Below are 22,885 nucleotides of genomic sequence, written 5' to 3'. Positions count from 1 at the left end.
GGAGACAGATTTTCTGTTTTCACGTTGTTTTTGTTTTCCGATGATAAAATGAACACGTCCGTCGGTTTTGAGCCTGAAAACGCAGAAAACTGTGCAGGACACACAATCATCTGCAGTATCACCACGAAGATCTACCCTCTATATTCTTTTTGATCTGTTTCCTTCCAGTATTTTTCCCCTTTGTGTCTAAATCTGCACACTGGACGCATAAAGTGTCATCAGCGCGGGCCATGAGCTCGCTCCACATAACTCGAATCTTCTGAAAACGTGACTTTTAGCAGCCGTGTAAGGTACCGCCACATCTGTCCTAATTTAGTACACGCGCTCGTAATCGCACAACACACGGCTTTGTCTCTCGTGCGTTTGCGTGTGCTCACACTCCTTTATGAGAACCCGACTCCAGCTTTAAACGTCACATATTTCCCCGATTTGTGGTGTGGTTTTAACATGATTTTTCTGGACACACACCTTAGAACTTCTGTATTATAATTTTCCTCTGTAATTTCTGTAACTACTTGTACCAACGACCCCGAGGTCGGTTTTCTTCCCGACTCCTCTGAGTGACCGAGGCCGGCCCTGTTACTTCATGGCATCGTCTGCTGCAAAGCCGTTTTCAGGGGGAAACTCTGGTCTAAACGTTCACTTTCATAAAACGTGGCACCTGGCACCGTGGGGACGGCTGACGCGCCCGACCCCGTCCCAGAACAGGCTGTGACGGGCACCATCAGCACAGCTGCTCACGTGGGTTGTCCGGGTGACACGCGTGGGCTCTGAGACCGGTCTTTCTAGGCCCAGGCAGGACAGCGGTGACGGAGCCTGAGCGAGCCTCGCCCACACCGTTAGCCATGCATGGATGCTGGGCTGGGAGCACCTCCCAGTCCCTCTGGGTTTTTGTCAGAAGAAGCAGACATTTGGGCCCGTTTGAGAATGGGAGCCAGGTGGAGGTCAGGAGCCCACCGAATTATCAGCAGGTTCTAAGTTGTCAGTAAGCTCGGTTTCCTTTGTCCTGGTGGGTCCAGGATCCAATTCTTCCCACAGAATCACACTGTTTTGGTTGACCGGCCTTCAGGACAGACCAGTCCCGGGACGGAACGCACTTGGCAACTCCTATTACCTTTAAAGAACGAGGGGGCTCACGGTGTTATTTCTGCACCAGCACCGAAAACAACCGCGACTGGTGAAAGACAGGATATGAGAACCCGACACGAGGACCCCTCCCGATATGAGAACCTCAGCTCTGCAGGGACGTGCACGTCCTGGGTGACAAAGTTCCTGAAGGAGGTTGCAAAAGCTCTCCGGCTCATTCAGAGCAACTTCCCAACAGGACAAGAGCATGAGCCCCAAAAGTGCTATTTCAGCAAGACTCCCACAGGCTTTCCTTCTTGCAAAGCCAGCTCACGCTCCGTCCAAGTCAGCTGAGCACGGCATGTGGCCCAGAACCTGACCTCTGCCATCAGAGGAGGTATTCTGGGAGAAAAGGCTTACATATGCAGACTCTCTCGTGTCAGAAACGTCAAAAACACCCTCTCTGTTCCTTCTTCCTGGCCCCTAAATCCTGGCTCTTCCATACGGAAAACTTAAATCTTTTTATAATCTTGGCTTGCTTCTATCACGAGACCTTTGGCAGACGGACAGACAAGATGCATAGGACTGTTGGCCCAAGGACGGCCTTTCATTTCTTCAGCCTTATTAAGTCGTCTTTTGCCTTCTCCTCTCCACCCTAAAACCTCCAATTCACCACGTACTTGTTCAGCAGTAGGAAGCGGGAGGCCTGGCTTCTGCTCCCAAGCACCAAAGCAGGGGGACGGGAGGCTGACAGAGACGCTGGGGGGCAAAGCAGAAGTGGCAAGAACGCGATCCCGTCACCAAAGCCTCTACGTTCCAGGCTCCAGGTTCCGAAGTGAAAATGCAGCGGTTGAGTAAGCGGTTTGGAAAACGCAGTTCTGTGCACACACAGCAAGGTGGTGCCTCAGGGAGGGGCTGGACAGTTGACAAACTCTCCCGGCCCAGGAGCCCGCCGGCCCCACACCGTCCTCCCGGCGCACAACCAGGATCATAAAAACTCCTGAGTGGCGTCCCTGCCTTCCGGACGTACGTGGACGAGCCACAGCCAGGGAAGGAGATTTCAGCTTCCCAAGTCCACGGCGTCATTCACGTACAGCACTGCGGTACCAGCGGCATCTCCGTGAGAGGCACGCAGAGTAAGCTCTCCACCTGATGGGCTCTCACACGTGCACACAGTCAGGACACAGGGTGCTTCCGGCACCCCAGAGGGCTCGCCCGAGCCCGTTCCCATCAGTGATCGTACCCTGCCCCCGGAGGTAAACCACGTTCGGGCTCTGTCACCACAGGTTAAAGTTGTGCCCAAGGGGCCGTCTTTTTCAAGACGGCCAAAGAGAGAAGTTAAAGGAGGAACTTAGAATAAGATTCAGATTGGCTCAAATTGAGGAAAACAGTGTAACATTTAAATGGGTGGCTCACAGATGAGCCTTCACTGGTCTTTTCTCCCAAAGTTTTAGAAGTATCTGTCCCAATGACTTACAGAGAGAGATCCTGTATTACCTATAAAAGGCCCCTGACGACCAACACAATCTCACTGATGAGGGTTATTCTTGATTAGGTTTTCTGTCATTACGTCACTTTTGAGCAGGTCATTTAAAAAAATCCATACTGAGGGGTGCCTGGGTGGCTCAGTCGGGAAAGCGTCCGACTTCAGCTCAGGTCATGATCTCCTGGTTTGTGAGTTCGAGCCCCACGTCGGGCTCTGTGCTGATGCCTTGGAGCCTGGAGCCTGCTTCGGATTCTGTGTCTCCCTCTCTCTCTGTCCATCCCGTGCTTGTGCTCTGTCTCTGTCTCTCAATGATAAATAAATGGTAAAAGAAAATTTTTTTAAGTCCATATTGTTCTGCTTCCTCATGTTCTACTTTCTCCTAAAATTCACGATCTTGCCGGAGTCAGCAGTGTCTCGCTACTCAACAGCCATGTTTACTCGGGTACCGTGAACACAGGTGCACGGGCTCTGCTGAAGGCTTCAAAGTGCTCTCCTCTGATACTCTGTTTGGCACAATATTTACAGGCAGGTGTGCTGCTACCGTGAACACAGGGACACCCATTACATGGGAAATACGGGCAGGAAATGGGGATCTGAAGTTCTAAACAGCTGGGAGGGTTACGGAAAAAACAAGGTCTGGAGAGACAATGGTGCTGGGAAGGAGTGAAGACGGGCTGTCAACAGTGCAGGGGCAGGGCGGTCACAGGATACGGGGGGAAGGAAAGCAGAGGGCTGTGGACCCAGAAAGGACAAGGCCGGGTGGTGAACGGGGACCGTGAGCCACAGAGCTTAGGAGAAGAAATGAGACGAGCTTGTCAAGGGGGTCAGGGACCTGTGTGTCGCCAGGAAAGGGGGGGAGGGTAAGAGACTGCAGGTTGTGCAGATTGAAGGCATGAAGTGTGGATTAAAAATACTGCAAACAGCCGGGGCGCCCGGGGGGCTCAGTCGGTGAGCGTCAGACTTCGGCCCAGGTCACAATCTCACGGCTTGTGAGTTTGAGCCCCGCGTCGGGCTCTGTGCTGACAGCTGGGAGTCTGGGTCCTGCTTCAGATTCTGTGTCTCCCTCTCTCTCGTTCCTCCCCTGCTTATGCTCTGTCTCTCTGTCTCCCAAAAATAAGTAACTATTTAAAAAATAAAAAAAATACTACTAACAGTCAACATTTACTGTCCTAAGCACCTGCCATGTTAGCACATTTGCAATTCCGATGACTGTCCTGAGAGGCTCAGAAAGGGTAAGCGACCCTCTCCACGTGCCAGGTCACCAGGGGCAGCGGCCGGATTCAGATGCGGCCTCTGCACTGCAGGCGCCCAAAGCAGCAGGTGAGCCGCCCGCGTCCCGGGGGTGGAGCGAAGTCGCCTCTCGAGAACCGGAGAGCGAGGCGCACGTGCGGGAAGCGTGGGGAAGGCCCGCATCCCCCCGGTCACGGCAGAGCCGGGCGCGGCCTGACCCCCGAAGCAGAAGATCCCATCAGGACGTTGCCCTGAAAACACGCGAGATCTCCTTCGCGGCACCGGCGCCTCCGGCCACACCGTAAATGCAGCGAGGACACGCGCAGACTGCGGGGCGATCGGGCGGGAACCCCTCGGGGTCCACGCTGCAGGCGTGAGGAGGCCGCCCGCAGCCCCATCGTCTGTGCGTCTCGGACCCCGGGTGTGACGTGTGCTGTCCAGGCTACGAGCCAGCTGCCGACACCAAGGGCGTCCTCTGAGGTCGGGGAAGCAGGGGCGTGAGGGGAAGCTCTGCTCCGGGACCAGCACCCAACCCCAGGCCCACCACTTGTAACCACCTGCTCTCGTAAAATCCGTGGTTTTCTCCACCTGTAAGTGGAGACAGGTGACAGCTCTGGATTCCCTGGGCTGTTTTCAAGATCAAATCAGAGAGCGCGTGTGAAATACAGCAGCACAACGTCTGGTACGTAGGAAGGGTTCGATAAAACCACTAATACTGCTGCTATAAACTTGAGACTTCACACCATTAAATCCCGTTTTCTTCACCAAAGACACAGGTACAGCGTGCAGCCGAGCCCCGCTGCATGGCTGTGAAGGAATCTGAATCATGCATTCACTTGTTACTATTCATTATTTTGGAATACCTGAGAATACTGTAGCAGTGATAAAACTTCCTATTAAAATTCTTACGTCATTTTGTTACGGAATTACATAAAGGAGGTATTCACGGGACAGCAGAGTGAAAAGTAACTTACACGTTATATAATCTAAACTGCCATGCTGACGGAAAACCAAATATTCTTAACTGTGCTCACGAGCAGACATAGTCAAGTGCATCATGAACACGGAAGCCGTTAGCAGCTGATCGTATTTCTACTCAGAGCCCACATCTGCGAGCGAGACAGGGGCAGACACGTCACCCCTCTCCGTGTGCACACCTTGGGCCGCACCCGTAAGTACACGAGTGTGCCCTACACTTCAGAGAATTAATTCACAACAATAAAGAAGTGCTTTCCTTTTATTTCGTGATTTTTACACAGAAGGTCTTAGGCTAGTTATTTTAACTGATGAAAAATAAAATATTTAGCTTGCAAACTATGCGACACTAAAATCTTATTTAAAACCATGTTGAATTTACGTCTGGATGTATGTGGACACTGGGTTATGACCAGTTCTACCTTCAGTTAGGAATGCCTCTACTTTGAGCATACAAGTTTGTGTTCCCTTTACAGCGGCGGGAAACGTCAGAAATAAAGCACGAAAACAAAGGGAAAACAAAGCATGCTTTTCGAAATGGACAGACTGCAGAACGCCTGTGGATTCTGGCAATTCTCTTGCTGAATCTCCTTTGCGGTCTTTCATTCCTGCCCACTTTTAAGCCCAGGGGAGCATCTGGTGGCGACTGATCAGCTGGGAAAATCCCAGCGCTGTTACGTATTTGCAGCTTTCCCCTGGAGATACTAAGAATTTTGCAGAGATGGGGCGCCCGGGTGGCTCAGTCGGTTGAGCATCCGACTTCGGCTCTTGTCATGATCTTGCAGTTCGTGAGTTCGAGCCCCGCGTCGGGCTCTGTGCTGACAGCTCAGAGCCTGGAGCTGCTTTGGCTTCTGTCTCCCTCTCTCTCTGCCCCTCCCCTATTCATTCTCATTCTGTCTCTCTCTCTGTCTCTGTCTCTCTCTCAAAAGATGAATAAACATTAAAAAAATAAAGAGATGGGAGTAAACGATGCAGGACACTAGGACAGAAATGTGCATTTTGAATGTATTTAAAAATCCTGACACCAACTTAACCAAAACTTGCTGGCGAAAGAAAAACACGACACCAGGACGTCTGTCGAGCGGGATGAGGAAGAGTGAATGAAAACGGTGACCTCCACCAGCAAGCGAGCCTGGGGACCCAGAGAGGCATTTCTTTTTTTTTAAATTTTTTTTTTTCAACGTTTATTTATTTTTGGGACAGAGAGAGACAGAGCATGAATGGGGGAGGGGCAGAGAGAGAGGGAGACACAGAATCGGAAACAGGCTCCAGGCTCCGAGCCATCAGCCCAGAGCCCGACGCGGGGCTCGAACTCACGGACCGCGAGATCGTGACCTGGCTGAAGTCGGACGCTTAACCGACTGCGCCCCCCAGGCGCCCCCCAGGGAGGCATTTCTATGTGATGTTCCCAGAGAAATGTGCGTTTAGTGCATGATACTCAGGATTCTCTCTGTTCCACTCAGACTCAAAGCCCCGTAAAGCTGGAACCAGCCAGACTTTCACGTAACAGCTCATGTTCCAATTTAAACTAAAAAGAAGTTTCTCTTTTATTAGAAGAGCCTGGGCCTGAGAAGCAAGCAACAAATGATGCTGTTTTCTCCCCAGTCATTTCAGTAAACAAGAAAGGAACTGTGTTCTAAAAGCTGGGAGCGGCGCGTGGGTGGCTCGGTCAGTTAAGTGTCCGACCTCGGCTCAGGTCATGATCTCACGGTCCGTGGGTTCGAGCCCCGCATCCGGCTCTGTGCTGACAGCTCGGATCCTGGAGCCTGCTTCAGATCCCGTGTCTCCCTCTCTGTCTGCCCCTCCCATGCTCATGCCCTGTCTCTCTCTCTGTCAAAAATAAATCAAAACATTAAAAAAAAAAAAATTAAAAACTGGGTGACGATGAAGAGGTGTGCTTCCTCTTCTGTTACGGATTGTCTCCTAAGGTGCCGCTAGTCACATAGTGAGAAGGGGGCTCCTGGGCTGCTCACCAAAAGGTGAGGGAAGCAGGGCGTGGGAAATTTCCTTTTCAAATCCATTTTCTCCCTGCCACTTGTACGGGGGAAGGGGAGGGGCAGTGACTAAGGTCACGGTACCACACGCCTCTGGTCCCATGCAATGCACACCCCGAGAGAGGAATGCAGGAATGCTTTCTGTTTTCAAAGAGGACCTGACACCAGGCCACTGAAAAGGACAATCAGTTAATTAAAACTAGTTGGAAACAGCTGAAAGTAGTTTTGGTTCAAAGAGAACAGTGTTCCTCAGCCCGTGAAGCTACATCTGCACGATTCAGTTGGAGGTTAGGAAGCAAACGGCCCCGCGTGTCACGTTTCAAGTCACACTAAATTATAAAGCACTTACCCTAAAACTCAAGCCTTTCCATGCAGACCATTGCCGGAAGCCCTGCCCCGAAGACCCTAAAGAGGAGGGTAGAATATTCTTTTCTTAGTAAGATGTGACTCATAATCACTAATAAGAGATCCAAGGAAAGCTCACCGAAAGCCAGAAAACTCTTATTAAACTTAACTAACTTAAGAGCATGGAATGCTGGAATGAGGTCTGAAATCCTCAAGCCAAAATACTCTTCAGGCACTAAAGCCGCTCACATAGAATGTGCCTTGGGAGCAGACAGAGAGGATAAGAAGTAAAACCAGAAAAAAGCCCCTTACAACGTGGAGCTCCATGTAGGGTTTAACGCTGTGTGAGAGGGGACGTTTTAACATCAAATAATACATTTGAATGCCTCTCTCCTATGGGCTGCTTTACAACAAAGCAGTTTTATTTTTCTGGTGGTCATTTGGTGGCCAATGGCTGCAACTAAAATGTCCCAGGCAAATTCCTAAAAAAATAAAGACCCAGAATACTTAGCTGGGACCACAAAGATTATCTACGTCTCAATTACATATAAGCGGAAACAAAGACACAGTCCATCATTAATCAGATGTCTATTGCAACTGCTGAACTGAACAACCTGTTACAGTAATCTCACTCACTGAGCTCTGTCACCCCATTCCCGTCGGGGCTGGGAGATTCTTCTTCCCTGAACTACCCTTCCTTCCCCCCAAAACACACTCCCTCCCTCACCGGGACCCCAACGCCAGGTCAAGGAGGGTGGGGACGGTGCACAGAAGCCCTGAGCCGGAGCGGAGAGGCATAACGAAAGCGGTGTCTCAAGAGGGGGAGGTGGGTGGGCCCAGGAGACCACAGACACACAAACAGGGTCTGAAGGAATGAATGTGCTAACTGTCCCCCCTTGCTTCTTACCAGATACACAACACAGCGCTCAGAAACAGCAGACTGCTCGCAGCTCTGCAGCATCATGCCTGAAATCTCAAACTACTTGGCAGTGACCGAAGCCCTGTGCCATTCAAATGGACAAAGAAACTGACCTGGCGGAACCACCTAAGTCAACAAATCCACACAGAATAAGGTATCAAATCTGGCCTGGATTTGATTCTGCTTTCCAAACTCATGAAATGCACGTGAACAAAGAAAAGCCCCAACACTTTTCCAGGATTTATGGTTCGCCCCCCAGTTTTATAATCTGCTGATTGCTTATAAAGTCACTCTTACTAGGCGTGCAAATATCCTGGAGGTGGCCGGGGCTGAGCAAACAGGTTATTCCTGGCTGTCTCCCTGCCCCCCACCCCCCTCAAGTAGGAAAGCAGCCTGGGCTCTACGGGAGGGGCTGGCCCTCTACAATCCCTGCCTTTGCTCTTCATGAAGGAGTCTGTGATTCGTTTTTTCAAGTCAGAAACCAATGCATTTGGGGGAGATTTAAAGAACAGAAGGCAGTATCCCCCCAAATCACAGTAATAAGAGTGTTTTTAGGGAAATAAAACTTCCTGAGTCTTCTCCCACCATTTGGGAAATATCTTTACTGCATCAGACCAATGGCTCCTGGTTTTCATTATCAAATTATCACATCACAAAATTATGCTCTGCACGGAAGGACTTGGTGGGTCTCAATTACTTATTAGCTCATTGAACAATTAATTTCTGAGCATTTACTAAGGGCCAGGCACCTCGCTAGGCCCTGGAGATACACAGTCATGCCAAAAAATGGTTTAACAAGTCCAGGGAAAGATCGATGGGTCAAAGGTGTGAGAAGAATGTAACTGCTGTGTATGCATCCTTGGATAGTAAGTTCTTTTGTGGTTACACAATGTTGGGCATCCAGCGCTTAACAACCGCAGCGTGCAGGGTTCCAGAGCCCGTGAGACGCACGCACTGGACACAACGTGCTGTCACGCCTCCTCAGGGGCCTTTTCCAGACAAAGGAGGCTGCGTGCTGCCCCCCACGCGCCCCCACTCCTACCTCCTCCAGGCCTCCCGCTCTCACATCCCCGGCCACGAGCCCTGTGCGTCTGTGTCCCTCTCTGGGATTCGCGTGGCCCTCTAAACTCTGACCCTGTGCTCAGAGAGTCCGTGTTTTGGCACTCATCATCTCTATCCCATGATAAGGTGCAGTCGACAAACGATGGCGGTCTTCCTGAAAATGAGACAGAACTGATCCGTAACGACGCCTCTCGTCAGGGTCTGCTGTTGGCCGAATGACTTACCTTTCTTTATACGCTTTCTTTAGCCAAAAGGAAAAGGAGAAAATTTGATCTGTTTCTTTCCTGTTCTGCACTCTCTAGCATCTGCCAAGCAACTCACAGCGATATGGAAAGGAGGTGGGGAAGGAACATACTTGCTTCATTCCAAATGCCGTGCGAGGTCTACGGAACACAGAGAGAGCTTTGTTTGCTGACATTTACTGCGAAAGTAAAAGACGACCGAGGTCCAAATGCTGAAGTGTGCATTCCAGAGCACACAGCACCCTGTGAGATCAGTTCATTTGTAAGACACACAAGTCCCCAAGGAAGTCTTGCTGGAAAGTAGGCCTTCACGCCACCTGACTGCCAAACTGACGGACGCTGGCAGCCGAGCTCGGAACATTTTAGACCTTACAAACGCTACCCTGTTTTAAAAGTTACTTCTGACTACTTTAAGGAACGCAAAAATAAACCTTGGTTTCAGTGAGGTCGAGATTAAATCGAACCAGACTTCTCAAGTTAACCAGGACTCCGATTCCATGCGAGTCAGGGGAGTGGCCCGGGGTCTCTGGGGCAGGACGGACCACCTATTCTCAACATCGTCCCCTCGTCCAGACAGCAACTCAGTGCCCATCTGCTGTTCTCGGGGTGGGGGTGGGGTCGGCGGGATGAAATGCTCGATTTATATACACCAGAGTGAAAAGGGACATAGCGTGCGTTTATTTCAACCCAGATGCACCCACAGCTTGATTTCTGAAACGATGCTGGCAGAGTGAACAACAACAGCTATACTGGGGAGAAAATAAAACGAACCACAACAGGAAGACTGACTCCAGGTGCTGTGTGAAGGGCCACAGTTATTCCCACGTCTGCAGAGACGACGGAAACTACGGCTAAGGTGGATTTACCAGGGACACAAAGCCAGTATGTGGTGGCGCCAGACTTGGACAGGTGAGGACAGTGAGGACGGGTGTGGAGGGGTGAGGAGGGGTGAGGATGAGTGAGGAAGGGTGAAGAGGGGTGAGGACGGGTGTGGAGGGGTGAGGAGGGGTGAGGATGAGTGAGGAAGGGTGAAGAGGGGTGAGGACGGGTGTGAAGGAGTGTGAAGGGGTGAGGACAGGTGTGGAGGGGTGAGGAGGGGTGAGGACGAGTGAGGAGGGGTGAGGACGAGTGAGGAGGGGTGAGGAGGGGTGAGGACGAGTGAGGAGGGGTGAGGACGAGTGAGGAGGGGTGAGGACGGGTGAGGACGGGTGTGGAGGGGTGAGGACGAGTGAGGAGGGGTGAGGAAGGGTGAGGAGGGGTGAGGAGGGGTGAAGAGGGGTGAAGAGGGGTGAGGACGGGTGTGGAGGAGTGTGAAGGGGTGAGGACAGGTGTGGAGGGGTGAGGAGGGGTGAGGATGAGTGAGGAAGGGTGAGGAGGGGTGAGGACGGGTGTGAAGGAGTGTGAAGGGGTGAGGACAGGTGTGGAGGGGTGAGGAGGGGTGAGGACGAGTGAGGAGGGGTGAGGAGGGGTGAGGAGGGGTGAGGACGAGTGAGGAGGGGTGAGGACGGGTGAGGACGGGTGTGGAGGGGTGAGGACGAGTGAAGAGGGGTGAGGAAGGGTGAGGACAGGTGTGGAGGGGTGAGGAGGGGTGAAGAGGGGTGAGGATGGGTGTGGAGGAGTGTGAAGGGGTGAGGACAGGTGTGGAGGGGTGAGGACAGGTGTGGAGGGGTGAGGACAGTGAGGACAGGTGTGGAAGGGTGAGGAGGGGTGAGGAGGGGTGAGGACGGGTGTGGAGGGGTGTGGAGGGGTGTGGAGGGGTGAGGACGGGTGTGAACAGGTGTGGACGGGTGAGGAGGGGTGAGGAGGGGTGAGGACGGGTGTGGAGGGGTGTGGAGGGGTGTGGAGGGGTGAGGACGGGTGTGAACAGGTGTGGACGGGTGAGGAGGGGTGAGAAGCGGGTGAGAACAGTGAAGACGCATGTGGCGGGGTGATGAGGGGTGAGGACGAGTGAGGAGGGATGAGGACGGGTGTGGAGGGGTGAGGAGGGGTGAGGAGGGGTGTGGAGGGGTGAGGACGAGTGAGGAGGGGTGAGGAGGGGTGAGGACGGGTGTGGAGGGGTGTGGAGGGGTGAGGACAGGTGTGGACGGGTGAGGAGGGGTGAGGACAGGTGTGGAGGGGTGAGGACCGGTGAGCACAGGTGCAGTCCTAGGAAGCCGTGCTCGCCGTCACAGACCTGCGCCACACGAGACAGAGGCGGCAGGAAAATGCAGTCGTGAGGTCGAGTCAGTGGCACCTCCACAGGTCACGTCCCCACGGCCGAGGGATATTCGGTGGCCGAGGGATACTCGGTGTTCGAGTCATTAGCTCTGCTAAGAAGAGAGCAGCAGCTACAGAGCAAATCCGCTGTCCACAGGTGTCCACAACGTGGCCGAGGCTTCTGCGGGACGAACGGGGGCCCCTGGAAGATACTGACCTGCCACGGGTCTTTACGGCTTTCGACCCTCAGGTCACCTTCTGACGTTTCTCTGCCACACAAGATACAAGCAGTCGGACCCCCCTGAGCTGGGATTAAGTGGACAGAATGTCAACCACCGCCGTTCCTCTCATCCCTGGAGCTCCAATTTGCTGCCGCGAAGAGACAGCCTTGTCAGGAAGTCTTGCTGCCAGGACGGACGTGGCCAGGGCGGGGGCCCCTGGCACCCGTGGGTCCCGAGCCCGTGAACGGTGCCCAGTGGACCGAAGAACCGTGCACAGCACACGCCTGAAGGATGCAGCGTGACCGCTCCTTCCTGCTGCCCGGCAGCCCCACGGTCTACATCGTAAAGGTGGACATTCGTAAACATCTGTAACTGTGAATATCCGTAAATCAGGACTATGCGGCTGTTAGTAACGTTTGGTCGGCGAGAGAGAACAGGAGGGCACAGCTTACAAACCTATAGTCTGGTTCCCCTTCTGTACTAACTCGTGAACAGATACATGATGTTTAACTTCCGTGCCTCAGAGACCACGGTGGACGACCCACCCAGAGTCTGCCCAGGGTCTCACCCTGTCCACACCACCTCGCACCTGTGCAGTTTTTACCCGTGTTCGGCACTTAACCCTGAGCACTCACAAATCCTTGCTGAATGCTAACTTCTCCACTCACTGCTCCAACATCTTAGAAGAGCCACGGGTTTGAATCTAGCGATTTGAGCAAATCACAGACCCTGGGGTGTGTCAATGCCAGATTCGTGCCACATTGGACGAAGCGTTCCGGTGGTTTCTGTCCCAAATTTCCCAGCTGAATCGAAATCACTCAATTGCCGGGGCTCAGGAAAGCAGAAAGGGTGGGTCACTGCTGGGCGCGCGCATCAAAGGAAGACAGTGGGGTGACAACGCTCACAGCTGTAATCCGACCCCCGGACGCCAAAATACACCGACACAAAGCAAGACTTCAGGTGGTAGAACCTCTTAACGTAACACGAGTTCTCGTTTCTTACTTTTTGGAGAAAAAAGAGTTGAAAAGAAGCAGTGGCTGAGGGGTCCCTCTGAGAGGGACCAGAAAAGTAGTCACGGGGGCTGCAGGAAGACACACAGGTACAAACGTCACAGGGCACGTACAGGCAGGGACGGTCTCCTCCACGCTGAGACCCCTCTCCTGCCTCCGGGCCCCGGGGGGCCCTCAGAGTCACCATCCGCCCACAAAACCAGGGAGATGGGGCTGCATCTGGCCATGAACCTGAGTCTGTGGCAGGCCAGGCATCCGCAGAGCCCTCTGTCACAGCAACGAACAGGCCTGTGCGAGGACCGAACCACGAGGCAAGCGTAGTTTGGACTAAGGATCTGTCTGCTCTTTGCGGGTGCGCAACTCATTAATCGCGTCCTAACACCACCACCCTTCCAAGCGGCAAGAAGATCCCACACTTCCTTCAAGCCATGCAGTGTGACAGGCTCCAGAGAGGCAGGCATTTTCCAGACGCCAGACGAGAAAGAACAGACCGTCGGGCCGTGCTCAGAATGTCCCATCAGGAGCCGCCCTCACGTCACCATGCATACGACCCCTTTTCTCCTTCTCAAACACGCTTTCAGGTGTGCGCGCACTCCCCTCGCCCGTTCCCTCCAGTCCCGACACCATGGCCTGGATGGTCACCCTTCGAGGGCCGTGCAAGCCCTTGGCCCATCAACCCACAGGTCCCCTGCCCTCCTCTGATGGCCCGGAGTTCTGTATTTTTCGCTAGTGCAAAGGGGACATGATTATTATCTCATTTATTGTGATTCTGATGGCCAGCTGGGTGGAGGCCTTGTCTCTTGGTAGGAAGACCTTACTTCCTGCCTTGCTGAATTCCTGGGTGTTCCCCATCAGACACGAATTAATGGCCAGACCGTGGGTATGCCGGTGGGAACCCGCAAGCGAACTGGAAGCTTTAAAGTGAGTTCTATGTAAGCTACTTGATATCTGGTGATAAACGGGATTAAAATAGGGTACACTGTGATCCTGGCAGCGATTTTATCAATCAAGACGGTAACAGATAACGTCACAAAGCAACAACGTTCATGCAGGTGACTGATACAATGATCTTCAGAAAGACGTGTTGGAGCCTAAAGCGCCAAGAAGGGAGAAAACCGAACCTACCTTTTTCCAGAAGGTAAGGAAAGGGACAGACGCCAACAGGGGGGCCAGGATAAAATTACAGTTTCTCCCTGACTGTGTGTTGAGAACATTCTCTATGGTTTACATGTTTTATAAACAAATAAAACCTGCAACACAGAACACACACCCACAGGCGGGCCCATCTGTGGCCTGGGTGCAGAGAGCACGTGACTTCCCGTCCGCACACGTGGCTACTGCAGGCCCGGCAGCCTCGAGGACCCCCTTCGAAGGCCTGTGGGCACGTCTGCCCTTACCCAGTCACGGATACATGCACAACCCTGGCTGAGAACTCCGGAGTATTTGAGACAATCAATAAAAAAGCAACATGCATAAACCACAAAAGGAAACCGAAGAGATCCCGAGTGCAAGTTCACGGTACAGACTGGCGGCCAGAACCGCCGCTCCCACGGCTTTCCCACGCCGGGCAGGGTACGAGCGCAGGCACAGAGCACCACGCGGCAGCCTCATTTTTAGAATTTCTCAGCGAGGACGTCCTGTGCACTGTCGCCGACACAGGAGCTACTGCCACGCCTCCGCTCGCTTCCTGGGAGTCTCCCTGGTTTGAGAGACACGACGCCTCGCCTGGAGCACAGCCAGGCAAGTCAGGACGTGCTGGTCCTCCTCTGAAGACGACCCCCAGCAGTGCTGCTGCCTCATGGGGCAGGGAGGTCACACCCTGCGCCACGGCCAACGCCGCTCGGCTCTGCTTCCTTCCAGCTGCTCCCGCTGGAGCGAATAGTCTCACCACCCACCCACCCAGCTGCTCTGGCCATGAAACTGAACACCAGCCATGATTCTTCTTCCCTTCCTGCCTCCGTATCCAATCGTTCACCAAATCCTGTAGATTCTCCCTCGTAAACCCTTTTAGCATGAAACTTTCTCTAAATTCCACTTTTACCGGAAATACTGCAACAGGTATTCTGGTGGTCCTCCTGCCAACGACAGTGCCACCCATGTCAGTCCATGCTGGTGGTGTTCCCGTCCACGACAGTGTCGGCCCACGTCAGTCCATGCCAGGGGTGTTCCCGTCCATGCCGATGATGTTCCCATCTATGCTGGTGGTGTTCCCATCCACAACAGTGCCGGCCCACATCAGTCCATGCCGGTGGTGTTCCCGTCCACGACAGTGCCGGCCCACGTCAGTCCACGCCGGTGGTGTTCCCGTCCACGACAGTGCCGGCCCACGTCAGTCCATGCCGGGAGTGTTCCCGTCCACGTCAGTCCACCCTCCACAATGCAGGCCATGGGCTTCTCTAAAATGCAAATGTGCCTGTGTATCTTTTATGCTTAAGACCCCATAATATCACACCCGTTAGGACAGCTACTGCAAAGTAACGTGTTGTCAAGAGTGTGCGCTGCTGGGGGGAACAGAACAGCACAGCAGCTGAGGGAGCAGTTTGGTGGTTCCTCGAAGTGTTAAGTACAGAATTACCACCTGAGTCAGCAGCTCCACTTCTGGGAATGTGCCCCCAGGGAATTAAAAGCAGTAATTCAAATAGGTGTTTGTCCACCCAGGTTCACGGCAGCATCATCCGCAGGAGAAAAAAGGGAGAAGCAGGCCACGTGGCCGTCACCAGATGCATGGGCACGCACAGCGTGCATGCATGCCGTGGGATATCACCCAGCTCTGCAAATGGAACTGTGACACCCGCTCTAACCTGGATGAACCCTGGGGGCACCACGTGGACCGAAAGCAGTCACGGAAGGACAAACAAATACCGTGTGACCGCATACAAGGTGCCAGCGGCTGTGTCCACGTCCAGGACGGGGAGCAGGACGGCGGCTGCCAGGTGCTGGGGGGGCGACCGGGGGAGCCAGCGTTCTGTGGGTACGGATTTTCAGTTTGGAAGATGAAGAATGTTCCGGAGGTGGATGGTGGTGATGTCACAGCGGTGCGGGTGTACGTGCTCCTACTGAGCGGTGCCCATTAAAGCGGCTACGGTGACTGACCGCACGCCGGGTATACTTTCTGCAACAGAAAGGTCTACACACACACACGAATCTATGATGCCCGCCCACGGGCCGCAGAAGAAATCCAGAGATCGCCTTCCTGTGCCCTGCAAGGCCCCGGGGGTGGGGCTCAGGGCCCCGCCCCTCTCACTGCCGCGCTCCCCTCCTCCCGGCCCCAGGCAGACCGAGCGGGGCGGCAGCTGGGCTCCCAGCTTGGGGCAAGTCGCCGGACAAACCGTGCCCGTGTCCGCACGGCCGCCCACGCCTCGCAACGCCACGGCTGCCAGTTTGCTCTCCCGTGTCCCTTCCCACCGCCCTACGGCTCCGTGAGGTCTCGTCTTGTTCAGAACGACATCCTTGAGGCCCCGCACGGGGGAGCACTCAGGAAAAACTGCCAGTGATACATATTAGCAAGCGTACTGACGGAATAAGGAAGGAGCTCTGTCTGGCTGCACGGGTTTTACGATAAAGTGGTCACGGACAGACCTGGAAACAGACCCGCCTTTACACGCATCTTTGAAGGCGCTACGTCTGTTACAAACAGTTCACCAGGACACTCAAACTCTTGAGAAAAAAATCCCAACTATGAGGTTTCTCCCGTAACAGTCCACGCTTTTTTCTGTAACTTGTCTCGATGGACAAATACTGCTCTGCTTCAAGCTCCATGCACACCGGAGTCTCTCTTTAAAAGTAAGTTTCTGAGGAATGTTCGGTCCTGAACATATTGGCACACCTGCCACATGAAGAGAATCGGTTCCCTGCTCGTGGCTTTGACGTCCCCTGAAGTTTTTAAAAATTTTTTTTTTAATGTTTATTTATTTTTGAGACAGAGAGAGACAGAGCATGAATGGGGGAGGGGCAGAGAGAGAAGGAGACACAGAATCGGAAACAGGCTCCAGGCTCTGAGCCATCAGCCGAGAGCCTGACGCGGGGCTCGAACTCACGGACCGCGAGATCGTGACCTGGCTGAAGTCGGACGCTTAACCGACTGCGCCACCCAGGCGCCCCTCCCTGAAGTTTTTTAAAGGAGGGAGCAGCCTCAAAACGTACAACGGTTTCCCCTCACGCCTTGCAACCACGTAACTGCTGATTCTAAAGCGTCAGTATCGACGGCCACACGACTTGGAAGTCAACTACTTACACCGTTTAATTCAAAGTGGAAAGCTGGTCACACCACACGACGCTGGGAGGACATGCCCGGGACGTGGCTTCCGCGAGCCCCTCCCACGCCCACCAGGGGAAAGGGCTCTGGCGAGCGCCAAAATGAATTAATTTGATATCTGTACACTCTGTGAAACCAGCACCCCAAAGAGTCTAGTTATCATCTGTCACCACATAGAGCCGTGGAAGTTTTTTCTTGCCGTGAGAATTTTTAAGATCTACTCGGCTAGCAACCGTCAAATAGGCAGTTCATGGGTGCCCGGCTGGCTCAGTCTGGGGAGCGTGTGACTCTTGATCTTGGGGTTGTGAGTTTGAGCCCCACGGTGGGGGTAGAGATTACTTAAAAATAAAAACCTTAAAAAACACACAAAAGTCAAACACACGATACGGTACCACCAGCTACAGTCTCCGTGCTGGGACTTGTAACTACAAGTCTGTACAGACTCTTTAAGCAAGAGCGAATGTGTCGCACACAGACAGGGGGCAGCTGCTCCACAGCAAAAAGGGAAACCAGTGCACTTGGCCACTCGAGGAGCCTTAACAACACCGAGCTGGGCTCGAACTGCCCGATGCGAAGTCACACACCCTGCAGGGCTCCAGTCCCAAGAGCCCCCCGAGCCGGTGGAACCAACGCAGAGCGGGAGCCAGATGGCGGCAGGAGGGGCCTTCCCCGGTCGCCCCAGAAAGAAACGTTCCAAGCGGGCCGAGGTGTGGACCGCACGCGTATCCGCGCTGATCAAACTGCGCGCCAGACGGATGGTCCCCCCGCAGGTAGACGAGACGCGTGTCAGCCAAGGAGGGCGCTCTCCTGCTCCTGTAAAACTCATCACCTAAAACCGGGGCGGATACCTGGTCTCTGCACCCACTTGGACATTCACCCGATACACTGACGTCGCTCACCTGCGGTGCCCGCGGGACAAGCCCGGCCGGGACTGGGGGAGCCGGCAAGGACACCAACGTGCCTGCGGCTTTCCAGTCCTCCGGACCCCGAATGCTTCCCAGCGCGTAGCTTTCCAACTTCTGTGCTGCACACGTGTGGGTCCCACCCGCACGCGTGGGGAGGTCGGCTTTGCACACACCCAAGCACACGAATGCAGGGAGCAGGAGGAAGCCGTTTCCTGCTTCTCTGTCACAAAGGCTGGTCACCTTTGGGCAGCCACATCACAAACGTGTCCCCCACAAGGAGGCAGAAATGTCGAACAACACAAACTCGACTGACCTCTGGAGGCCAGGGCCACGGGGAACGGGGAACGGGGAACGGGGAACTGCCCCGCAGGCAGGAAGTAAGGGAGGGTCTGGGTGGGAACTGGGCAGACGGGATCGGTACAGCGTATCTCGGCTGCACTGGTCCCCCTTCTCTGACACACGTGTCCCCGCTTCTGGGGAGCCGGACACTCACCTGACGCTGGCCGTGTGCTGTGGCCCGGGCTGGTGTGGGAAGTGGCCGGGCCACGGGCGGTGCGGGCAGAAGCAGGCCGGCTGTAGGCGGCAGGCAGGCTGGTAGGCGGGCGTGCGGTGTGGACAGGGGGGTGCCGGGAAGTCAGAGTGCGGCCGTGGGCAGCAGGGGCCCAGGCCAGGGTCAGGCTGGGGCTCTGGGGTGGCCGGCAGGGGGCAGGGCGGGTGCGCGGGGCAGCGGCACATGGCAGGCGCTCGCTGCGGGACGTCGGCGGCCAGACGGGATGACTTCGCCGAGCCGTTGACCCGTGGGCATCCGTTCACACACGCTTTTGTTCCGGGCGCTTCTGCGGAGAGCTGGTGGGCGGCGAGGTCCCCGTTGCAGGTCGTGAGGGCGCCGGGGCCGCCACTGCTCAGGAGCACGACATCGCGGTTCCCACTGCTCACGGCCATGCTCCAGCTTCTCGGCCCTACGACAGAAACGACATGACAATGTCCAGTGATGGCGGGGCAGGAGGCTATCTACAGGGTGGAGAGCGTGGGGGCAACATGGTGGCACCTGCACGGGGACCGGGATGCTCCGTGTGTCCCGCCTGCACCTCCCACTTCCGTTTTCAGACCCGCTGCTCCCCCAGTCCTGTCCCCGTCCCGTCCCTGTCCAGTCCCCATCCCACCCAGTCCCCGTCCAGTCACTGTCCCCATCCCGTCCCTGTCCCATCCCCATCCCGGTCCAGTCCCCGTCCCCATTGCCGTCCCGTCCCAGTACCATCCCCGTCCCCAAGGGAAGTATGGGGGAGCAGTCAGAACCGTGCAGGAGGGGAGGGAGGGGCACCCACATCGCCCCTGAACCCTCCACCAGGCATCGGTGTGAGGATGCAGGTGTTACGGGCAAAATCAAGGGCCACCCTGAGGGCAGCAAGTGGTGCAAGTTAGAATAATTTGAATAATCCTAAGAACACCTTATGTCAGGGTGCCCGGGAGGCTCAGCTGGTTAAGCTTTTGGCTCAATTCATGATCACAGGGCCTCACCCCAAGGCCACCTGGAGGCGGGGTCAAACCCCAAAGCCACCTGGAGGCGGGGTCAAACCCCAAAGCCACCTGGAGGCGGGGTCAAACCCCAAGGCCACCTGGAGGCGGGGTCTCACCCCAAGGCCACCTCAGGGAGGTTCTGTCACCTCAGCTTCCTTTTGCTGAAGAATGTATTCCCCCCTTTTGCTATAACAACAAAAAAGCTGATGCAGATATTCCAGAATCAGTAAGACCTACATCAGAGCACGTCGAAGGGGCGCTAGACTTTTTTCAAAGCCAACTGAACCCTCCCATGCTTGTGGGTCTGCCAGAGCGCACAGCGGCCTGGCTGTGTGAGATCCGTGCTCCCAGCACTGGACACTCTTGGGACAAACTCCACACGCAGTCACGGCCCCTCACCCTCCACCCAGAATGCTCACGTTCTCTGCAGGACCCAGCACAGCAGCCCCTGCTCCTGGGGACCCAAGACCTCCCTCCCCTCCAGCCAGAGGATCAAAGGGGACACCTTCTCTGGTTTTTTGGGTTGTTTTTTTCCATCAGGTGTGTTACTATCCTCAGAGCCTATTTTTCCATCAATCCCACAGATGCTAATAATCACAGCTGGCGGGGGAGTCATGCCATGCCAACTATCCAACGATAACCCAAATCCTCGGTTTAACAAGAAACTGGGCTTCAGACAGAACGTCACGGCCTGTGACAGCCCTCCCCGTGGCCTGACGCCCCCGCGGACTCTCCGATTCCACCTGTTTCCCCATCTTCTAATCGGATGCTTCTCCCAAGACGGAGAACTTTGTGACGAGAATCACAATGATCATTTTCTCTTATTTTTGCTGCAAATGCTTCATGCGCTCCTTACATAAGAGCTAAAGAGACCTCTGAAGGGCAGCGGGGGCCTCATCGCCCTTGGAACACGTCCCCCACTTTGGTAAAATGCAGCGCGGTGCCAAATATCCGACTTACAAATGAAGTTTTGGAACATAACCTGTTCCTTAACTTGGAGACGTCTTCTGATGGTGGAAATAAAGAATAATTTGAACTCTGACTGGCTTGTATTTGAAGTAAGTCATGTGAACGTTCTATGATTCAGTCTCTTTAATCATAAAACAGGAACAATCAAATTGACCTTATAAATAAGTTGTGAATTTCAAGTAAAAAATAATTATGAGCAAAAACAGAAAAGAAATTATTCTAAGAAATGTCTATGAATTAAGTTTGGTAGATGCATTCGTATAGGAATTCAGGTGGCCGGGAAGACAGCAAAGGTTTGATCTGAAGTCAAGCATGAACCTATGTCCACAGAGGGAAAGATCTTTCTTTAACACTGAGACAGATGAGAAAAAAACTTGGTCTGAGCCGAAGACAGAGAGAGCTAACAGGAAAGCTGATGGGACAGAGGAAGAGCCAACATGGTAAGATGACACTATGGTGACAAATGTACACGCGATCGTAAAAGCGGTGAAGCAGTACTTCCGGTGAAGTTTAAAGCCAGTTTGGGGTCAAATACGGTGGGCGCCTGTGAACAACCACCCCGCGGTCACGGCCCATTCTCCTCGGGGCCACGGCACGCGGACCCAGCCAAGAGGAAGCCTGAGGCACCGGCGTGGGGTGCGATGGGGCCGCACGGCCAGAAGTTTCAGTGTATCTTCCTGTTGTTCATGAACATAACACGCCAGTTTCAATACATTCAAAGCCACCAGTCCCAAGCCCTCGGTTCACTTGTCTACCAGCATCGTTGTCTTGCGTGCGCTGGCACTTGGGGGGCTACGCGGCCTTTGGCCAAGGGCTGTCTTCTGATTACTTTTTAAATTTAAATTTCGCTTTTCTTTGAGCCTCGGGTTTTCACATGTATTAATCAGGATAACAACCGATGCCCATGTCTGTCCTAGGACCACGACGAGCAAATAAAAATGTTTTGAAAATCATTAAGGGCTAGAGGAGGAAGGACACGTCCACAGCCGTCTTACGAGGCCAGTGTTCTCCCGACAGCAAAACCAGACCAGGCACCGCAAGGGAAGAGAACTACAGGCCAACGTCCCTGACGAACGTGGATGCAAAAATCCTCAATAAAATATTAGCAGACTGAATTCGACAACACGTTAAAAGGATCACACGTCGTGATCAAGTGGGATTTATTCCAGGGATACAAGAGGGTCCAACACTCACAAGTCAGACAACATGACCCACCACCACCCCCCGCTGAAGGGTAAGAATCATACAGTCGTTCCAGCAGGTGTAGAAAAGGCTTTTGACAAAATCCAACATCCACCTGGATAAAAACTCTCAAGAAAGCAGGTACAGAGGGAACACATCTCAACATAGAAGGCACATACGACAAGCCCACAGCTAACACCACACTCCGTGGTGAAAGGCTGAAAGCTTTTCCTTCATCAGGAACAAAAGGGGGGGGGGTCTAATGTCACCCCTTCTAACACAGTCTTGGAAGTCCCGGCCACAGCAGTTAGGCAAGAAAACGAAAGAAAGGCGTCCAAATCAGAACGGAAGTAAAACTGTCACTATGTACAGGTGGCATGCCATATATAGGAAACTGAAAGATTCTACCAAAAAAAAAATAATAATAATAAGTTAGAATAAATGAATTCAGTATAGTTGCAGGATATAAAATCAATACACAAAACCATAAAGGGCTGTGTATTTATAATGGAAGAATTATCATAATTGCTGGATTGAGTGTTAAGAATATAAAAAGATAAGGAATAACGCTTCCTGGCTTTAAAGCCAAAATTATGCTTTAAAACAACAGCTGAAGACATCTATGTAGCTTAGAAGAAACGGTGTGAGTGGATCTAAGTTTGAAAGCTGACCCTACCAGTTTCTACCCTGGAGAACCTGGGTCAAATGATTTACACTCTTACAGTCTCTAAGCCTTGGTTCTTAGAGTTAAATTTGAAACGCTAATGAGAATTTTAAACACCCTCACCCTCTGACCCACAACAGTACTAGGAAGTTCTCTTTTGGATACACTTGAACAATGTGTAAAGACAGACGTACAGGTAAGGTTGTCACAGACCGCACCACCGTCTGCCAGTGAAAACTGGAAGCACTCTAAAATATCCTCAGTAACAGACTCAGATTCTGTCGTATCTGTACCTCGGGCATTCTGCACGATTAAGAAAGAACGAGCTAGATCAGGCTATACGATGGAAAGAAGTCCAAAGTACATCTTGACACATAAATAAAGCCTACCCACAGAACAGCCTATACGGTATGACTCTACCCATTTTGTTAAAAAGGGGGGGAGATACACATATGATTAGGATACACAGATAGTTTCCAGAAGGACCTAAGAAAAGGTCTTCCCGCTGGAGAGCTGGACTGCGAATTCTGAAAGGGTGGAGAAGACTTCACATCTCACTTTCTGTACCGCGTACAACTTTTACTGTCAGCCTGTCTTCTTTATGGTGGTAAAATCCTAATAAAACAGCATATAAAGTCTCTAGCACA

General features: G+C 53.3%; 1 protein-coding gene across 8 annotated transcripts in view; it reads right to left on the bottom strand.

Moving 5' to 3' along the window:
• The window catches only part of DISP1 (dispatched RND transporter family member 1), a 182,335-nt gene that overhangs the window by 33,413 nt on the left and 126,037 nt on the right, over nucleotides 1-22,885 (bottom strand). For all 8 annotated transcript variants that reach the window (XM_023248075.2, XM_023248081.2, XM_023248079.2 and 5 more), the window contains one exon: nucleotides 18,399-18,864. In XM_023248075.2, the coding sequence (XP_023103843.2) occupies nucleotides 18,399-18,847 (449 nt within the window). In that variant the 5' untranslated portion in view covers nucleotides 18,848-18,864. The remainder of the gene's footprint in view (nucleotides 1-18,398; nucleotides 18,865-22,885) is intronic.

The sequence above is a fragment of the Felis catus genome, chromosome F1, assembly GCF_018350175.1.
Source record: "Felis catus isolate Fca126 chromosome F1, F.catus_Fca126_mat1.0, whole genome shotgun sequence".
Classification (NCBI taxonomy): Eukaryota; Metazoa; Chordata; class Mammalia; order Carnivora; family Felidae; genus Felis; species Felis catus.
The sequence above is the reverse complement of the archived record's forward strand: the minus strand, read 5'-3'. Positions and strand labels throughout refer to the sequence as shown.